The sequence below is a fragment of the Papaver somniferum genome, chromosome 4 (genome assembly GCF_003573695.1).
Source record: "Papaver somniferum cultivar HN1 chromosome 4, ASM357369v1, whole genome shotgun sequence".
Taxonomy (NCBI): domain Eukaryota; kingdom Viridiplantae; phylum Streptophyta; class Magnoliopsida; order Ranunculales; family Papaveraceae; genus Papaver; species Papaver somniferum.
In genome coordinates, this window is record NC_039361.1 from 45,637,076 (window position 1) to 45,644,496 (window position 7,421).

The 7,421-nt window shown below is 36.5% G+C and overlaps 1 protein-coding gene across 3 annotated transcripts; it reads right to left on the bottom strand.

Annotated features, from left to right (window-relative positions):
* Positions 1 to 1,814: 1,814 nt before the first annotated feature.
* LOC113275348 (1-aminocyclopropane-1-carboxylate oxidase homolog 3-like) lies at positions 1,815 to 3,742 on the bottom strand. 3 transcript variants are annotated; one of them, XM_026524827.1, is made up of 3 exons: positions 3,383 to 3,742; positions 2,642 to 3,259; positions 1,815 to 2,212 (listed from the first exon to the last, which is right to left on the bottom strand). In XM_026524827.1, the coding sequence occupies exons 1-3, from the start codon at positions 3,482 to 3,484 to the stop codon at positions 1,958 to 1,960; spliced, it is 975 nt and encodes a 324-aa protein (XP_026380612.1). In that variant the 5' UTR covers positions 3,485 to 3,742; the 3' UTR covers positions 1,815 to 1,957. The 3 variants fall into 3 exon arrangements, with proteins under 3 accessions (XP_026380612.1, XP_026380613.1, XP_026380611.1); XM_026524828.1 differs by having other exon boundaries at positions 2,642 to 3,222; positions 3,382 to 3,742; XM_026524826.1 differs by having other exon boundaries at positions 2,642 to 3,742.
* Between the last annotated feature and the right edge of the window lie 3,679 nt (positions 3,743 to 7,421).

Genomic DNA, 7,421 nt, shown 5'->3' on the forward strand with positions numbered 1-7,421 from the left:
CTAGGACTTGACCTTGGAAAGACGTTGACCGTTATAGACCGTTAGCTGACAGTTAGACTGGATTCTAGTTAATGGGTTTTAGTGACTTGGGCTTAGGAATAATATTTCTTAATTAGACATGTTGGACCCTTATGGTCTGATTTAACCTTTGATTCCTTCTACAAAGTTGTAGATACTCATAAGACATAGCTAATGGACTATAGAACCAACCTAATTCAATTAGTAAACCTTAGCTATGCTAAATATAGATAAGTAAAAGATGTAGAACCTTAAATGGGCCTAGAATCATTAGAAAGACTTGTATGATTCTTGTGTGAGCCTTTTGGCTAGATTCTTAGATTTCTTGTGTGATTAACAGTTAGTCTATATTTAACAACAATCGATTCAAAGGATGAACCGGTGGATCGTGGATGTCGAGGTAGGCGTGGCTTGTCATAAAAAGAGGTGGGAATACATTTGACTCTTTTGTAACCATTGTCGTTTCTTTTACAAAAGTTTATGCTTAACAAACTCATGCATTGTCTAGTGTGCATTACATGTTTTGTTCAAATTGCATTACTATACTTCTGTTGATTTTGTTAATCTTTCCATGGTTTTGAAAGAACCTGTAATGTGTTGTGGTCAATATGAATTGTTATGGGAAATAAGAATTTCCACGTGTGGTATATAGGATACGCTCCTTCACATTTATACCTAGAGATTTTATGATATATTGGTTGACAGTTTGCGAGTTCGGAATTGTCGACATCCATTTTTACGATTAGGTGTGGATTTGCGAGTTCGGAATTGCACAACCATAGTATACATTGTTTGAAGAAAGAGCTTGTCCATATTCGTGTTTGTGTATCTCAGTGACTTGGTTCCTATTTAATGTCTGGGAAAAACATTATTGTTTTTCTTAATCTTGTTTATGATTACTTAGAAGTTAAATGTTAATTATTCCCACTTTCAGTTTTCAGAGACAGATCAGAGTTGCGCAGCGAAAGCCACAAATATTGACTCCGTTAATTAGTTAACTTCTGCTATGTTTATTATGTTGTTTATTGTATCTGTAAACCAATTGACTATTGTATACGTATCATTTGAGAGAAGTTCATGTATATTTATTCTGAGCGGGGTTAGTTTTGGGATAAGTTTTGTAGCAGATTTCTTAATTGAATGTTTAAGTATTTGAATTAGATTCGTAGTGCCTCTTTATTTAGCATATCTCTTGGATTAGTCAGCTGCTAGCTTAGGGGGCGCTACATCTTTTTTTTAATGAAGGTGACTTCTCTATTCTTTTCAAATAAAATAAAATGTGTCAAAGAAAGTAAAATGTTGATTTTTTTCAGTCGTTCCACCGTGGCAAGGGTCATCTAGTATATTATTTAATAATGATACATATTCTTGACATTGCGATAACGATATCTATATGGTCCGTTCTTGAGTTGATTATATAATCATGGAATTAACGGAAAAAAAGAAAAAATATATATATAATGAAAAAATTGACACTTCAGAAAATTTTCTCTTTGATTTCAGAAAACATAAAACATTAAGATTACAACTACACTTCTATATAGTTTGTGTATTTTTTATGGTTATAAAGCCTTAGCCCTCAATAAGCCATTAAATATCTCAAAATTGCTAATAGGGTGCACGAACTTACTATGGAGGCTACTAAATTTTAAATATGACAAACCCATTTTATTTTGTCTTGATTGGATTTTGGTATCCTCCCTACTAAACTGTTACCCCTTTTAACATTCGTGAGAGATCTTGCTTAAAAATAAAAGTTTCATTGCAATGACATGTTTAAGTTATACAAAAAAAAATGTCATCAACGATTTCTTATTTGATTAACTTATTAGTTGTTGATTTCAATCATACATACTTAATTAACTAAATTAACCAGATGTGATAATTCTATCTTGCTGTTTTTATTTCATTTGTATTACTTTTCATCTTTGATCACAACTTACAACAAGAAGTAATTAACTAAAGATGACTTGCCATCCAACCCTTTTGCTCTAAATTTCATTATAAAGTCCTCCAGTGTAAACTGCTTGTAAATTGCCGACTTTTGTGGTGGAGTTATTAGCTCTGGTAGAGGTCCATACATGATTTCCAAGTTGCCTGGGTTGAAGAAAATAGCTACGGAAATTCTCGGCTCATGAACAGAATTTGCCACGACTCGGTGTTCCACGCTCCGATACTTGTCATTAGACATTATCTGTAGAAAATAAAAAGTTGTCTAAAGTTGTGTTGGAATATCCTAGGCTGTGTTTGATAAAAGAAGAAGGAAACAATTCAGTTTTCCGGGGAAACAAAGAAAGACTTTTCATGAAATTAAGTTTAAAACATACTTTAGGTCACGTTTTTTTTTTTACAATTTCATGGAAACAGATTTTCGACCAACGAGATACATGTTATTTTTATGGAAATATGACTATTTCAATAGAATTAACTCCTATCAGATACAACCTTAGATATCGGAATAAGAATCTTTTTTTTTAATTTTTTTTTTTTTTGAAGGAGGTGAGGAAAGAAAATCTAAAATTTTTAATGGAATTAAGCTTAAAAACATATTTTGGATAACATTTTAGTTTGTTGGATTCTGATTCTATCTAATTAAATTATAAAACAGCCATAGTAAACCAACCTGAAGGATATCTCCTATGTTGATAACAAGAGCCCCATCCAAGGGTTTAACATCAACCCAATGTTCACCATGCTTCACTTGTAACCCTCCAATATGATCCTGCAGCAAAACAGTAAACACAGATGGATCCGTATGGCACTTGGTTCCTACGGTTCGGTTTGCCTCTGGACAATATGGATAATAATGGCCTGCCAAATGCCTTCTTTCCGAACATGCCATATTTTTCAACCTGTCTTCATCCACTCCTAACCCTTCGCATAATATTTCCATTAAAGTTTCTCCAAGTCGTTTGACGTGTTGGTCCAACTCAAACAACTCGCTCCTTACAATCTCCGGTACCTTGTCGAAATCGGTGCGATCCATTCCCATCTGTAACGTGTCTCTCCAGCTAGCTGCCTTTGATTGAAACAGATCAAAATTTGATGCAAAAGTCATACCTCGATCATTTTCTCTGCAATAGTACTGTGACTTAACTTCATTTGACTGCTCGTTAAAAGCTTTGATGGACAACAGAGCACGGTTGAGGACGTCCAAAGGAACCTTGTGGTTGATTACTTGAAAGAAACCCCATGTACACGAAGCTTCGTTGATTTGATCCACGATGAACGTCCGGTGATCGGTATCGATATGAGAAAGGTCAACGGTTGGAATTTCAATATTAGAGATGAGTTGGCTCGGGATGGTGATAGAAGGGAGAGATTCAGGTGGATGAAAGAAAAATCGAGGTATAGAAGTGATACCTGAGTCGAGTAGACCTTTGACTCCAAGTTTTGAATCATCAAAATCCTTTACTTCCTTCGACCGATCATATATCTCCTCGAACACAGCAGCAGAAGTTGTCATCTTAAATCTCTTGTTAATTTCGTTTTCCTACTCAATAGCTTTAAGAACTCAAGGGGAGATGAAGTTAGTTAAATGATTGCTAGACGAATCAGAAATGGTCAATGAATGAATAAATAAACAAAGATATGATATGATTCTCTTACACGATTTTAATAATCAAATTATTTAGTATGATATTTTAGTTTGGGAATCTCATTTAGAATACTTAAAGCACATGCCCTCGAGTACGTTAGCACTTTAAAGAAATGGTTGACAAGGTTGTTTGATTTCACAATAATGTGAAGTTTCAATTCATTGATCAGTGTATTTTATATACACTGTTATAATTGTGTTTACAAAAATAAGGAAAGGAAAATAATTAAAGATCCGGAAGACTTAAAACAAGAATAACAACAAAATAGGGAAACAAAGTGTGTACAATAGAATGTCGTCATAGGAACGACAACAGAATGTCGACATACGTCGTCATAGTAGTCTGATTATTCTAATACCCCCCTCAAGTTAGAGCGGTAGAGCCCGAATGAACGCCCAACTTGGTAACCAATCGGCCAAACTGTGGAGCACCTAAAGGCTTTGTAAAAATATCTGCAAGTTGATCGGAGGACGGAAGATACTTCGGCAAAATCAATCCACTAATCAACTTCTCACGAACGAAATAACAATCAATTTCAACATGTTTAGTACGTTCGTGAAATACAGGATTCTGAGCAATATGAATTGCTGCTTGACTATCACAGGAGATGGTGATAGGAAGAGGACATGAAATGCGCATGTCATTAAAAAGATATCGCAACCATTGTAGCTCAGCTGTTAAGTTGGCCAATGCACGATATTCAGCTTCAGCCGAAGAGCGAGAAACCGTTGGCTGCTTCTTTAATTTCCAGGAAATAGGACTGGAACCTATTGTAACTAAATATCCTGTGGTAGAACGCCTAGTTATAGGACATCCTTCCCAGTCTGAATCAGAGTTTCCATGTAAAGAAAGATTACTGGACGAAGAAAGAAAAATACCATGTCCAATGGTACCTTTAAGATATCGTAAGACACGTTGGGCAACATCAAGATGAGCGGTATGCGGATGTTGCATGAATTGACTCAAATAATTTACGGCATACGTAATATTTGGACGAGTGACAGTAAGATACAAAAGTCTTCCAATAAGACGACGATAAGAGATGGAATCAGGTAAAGCCTTACCATCAGTAGGTAATAACTTAAGATGTGTATCCATCGGAAATGATGAAACACGAGCTACTGTAAGTCCAGAATCCTTAAGAATGTCAAGAATATACTTTCGTTGACATAGAAAAATACCTTTAGAGGATCGTGAAACTTCAATGCCTAAGAAATATTGAAGACGACCAAGATCTTTAATTGAAAAATGAGAGGCAAGACGTGATTTAAGTGAAATAATGAAATCATTATCTGTGCCAGTAATGATGATATCATCTACATAGACAAGGACAAAAATAGATGTTGTTCCTTGATGATATGTGAAAAGAGAATTATCACATAGAGATTTCTGAAATCCTTCCTGTAATAAAACGGAGGAAAGTTTGGCAAACCATTGACGAGAGGCTTGTTTAAGACCATAAATGGATTTCTTAAGTTTAAAAACTTTGGACTCACCTTTTCTAGCTAGTCCGGGAGGAATTTTCATGTATATTTCTTCATCTAGATCTCCCTGAAGAAACGCATTATTGACATCGAGTTGATGAAGAGACCAATTTTTAATTGCCGCAATAGACAGTAGGACGCGAACAGTCACCAGTTTGGCAACAGGTGCAAAGGTGTCATAGTAGTCGATTCCTTCTTGCTGAGTGTATCCCTTTGCCACGAGACGAGCCTTGTATCGTTCCACGGTACCATCAGATTTAAATTTGATTTTAAACACCCATTTGCATCCAATGGTTGTTTTCCCTGGTGACAAATCAACAATAATCCAAGTGTCATTTGCTTCGAGAGCCATTATCTCTTTTGCCATTGTTGCACGCCATTTAGGGCATTGAGTGGCTTGAGAAAAGGATTTGGGTTCTGCGGACAAAATAACCTTAGTAAGGAAAGCTTTATGAGAAGATGAAAACTTGTCGAATGACAAATAATTAGTCATAGGATGAACTGAAGTTGAAGTACATTCAGTAGAAAAGCAGTGATAGTCTTTTAAATAGGCTGGTGGATTCCTAGCACGAGAAAATCGAGAATCTGTAGGAGCTGCAGGTATTTGCTGCAGATTTGAGGAGTCCACAGAAGGGACTGCAGGGGCCGATGAAGGAGCATGTGTAGGTCCTGGATCATCTACAGGGATAGAAGTAGAAGGAACTGCAGTTACAGGCGGAAAAACTGTGCGTGTAACAACAGATGCGTCTGGCGAAGAGAGAACTGGCGTGTTCGGCGAACTAGAACCGGGAGATTTGCTGCTCGTCAAGGATTGTGAGCGAACAGGAAGAGCGGGAGGTGCACTGGAAAAGGATCAATGGCTGCAGAATCCAAGTTACTCAGCAGAGAATCAGTAACATTGGAGTTTCCTGTATGGCTGTCAGGAACGTGCATGGAAGGATCATGCAGTGAAGACTGTGACAAATGCACATGAGTAGAAGATTGTGAATTAAAAATAGAATCGTAATGAATATATTCTGAAGATTGCACAGGTGGGGATGCCTGGAAGTGAGTATTGATATCATGAAATGGGAAACAATCCTCATGAAAAACGACATCCCGAGAAACATATATATGTTTTGATTCGAGATCAAAAATTTTGTACCCTTTCTGACCATGGGGGTAACCAATGAAAATGCCTGGTTTAGCACGCTGATCAAACTTATGAGAGATTCTCGTGTTTCTTCCAAAACACAAACAACCAAAGACACGCAAAGACATATAGTCCGGAGATTTATGTAACAACAATTCATGCGGAGTTTTGTGAGCCAGAACTGGTGTGGGCATTAAGTTTATTAAGTACGCAGCGGTGAGAATACACTCGCCCCAAAAACGAAGAGGCAAGTTGGATTGAAACCGTAATAAACGTGCAACATTGAGAAGATGTCGATGTTTTCTTTCAACAACACCATTCTGTTGTGGTGTATAAACACAACCGGTTTGGTGTAAAACACCGTTTTGATGAAACCACTTTTGTAATTCAGTGGATTTGAACTCAGACCCATTATCAGAACGAAAAGTCTGTAATTGAGGAATGAGAAATTTATTGATACCAGAGGATATGCTGGTAATAGAATGACCAAACTGAGTGATCACAAAAGCAAAAAAATATTTGAGAAACTTTAAAGTTTCGGATTTAGTTTTCATGAGATAAACCCAAGTACACCTAGTATAATCATCCACAATGGCAAGGAAATATTTCGCACCAGTGAATGATTTAGTTGCAAAGGGACCCCATATATCAGCATGAATTAATTGAAAAGGTCGTGAAGACAAAGAATGACTTTTATTAAACTTCAATCGTGTTTGTTTTGCCATAGGGCATACATCACATGAATGATTAAACCGAGAGCTAATATAAGCAAATTTGGAAGCTAAAAAACGAAAACAATCCATACTAGGATGGCCGAGACGGCGATGCCATGTATCAACAGGCTTATTTGCAGAAAGTGATAAAGCAAATGGAAGAAACATGAAATGATAAAGACCAGCGATGCGTTTACCCCATCCAATCTCCGTGTTCATGGACAGGTCCTGAAAGATACAATAATCTTTTGAGAATTTGAGACAACAATTCGTTGAACTAGTCAATTGACTAACCGAGATTAAATTGAATTTGAAACTAGGAATATAAAAAACTTCCAAAATAGTTTGAGAGTCGGAGACAAATCAATATTGCCAATATGTGTCACGGAGGTAAGAGATCCATCCGGCAGTTGTACACTAATTGGTTTGGTAACCAAAGTATAAGTAGTAAAGAAAGAAAGAGATGAACATATGT

Coding starts and splice junctions, on each gene's coding strand:
- LOC113275348 (XM_026524826.1), bottom strand. CDS start 3,484: ATGACAACTTCTGCTGCTGTGTTCGAGGAGATATATGATCGGTCGAAG. Junction 2,213..2,641: donor ACATAGGAGATATCCTTCAG/GTTGGTTTACTA, acceptor TATTTTCTACAG/ATAATGTCTAATGACAAGTA.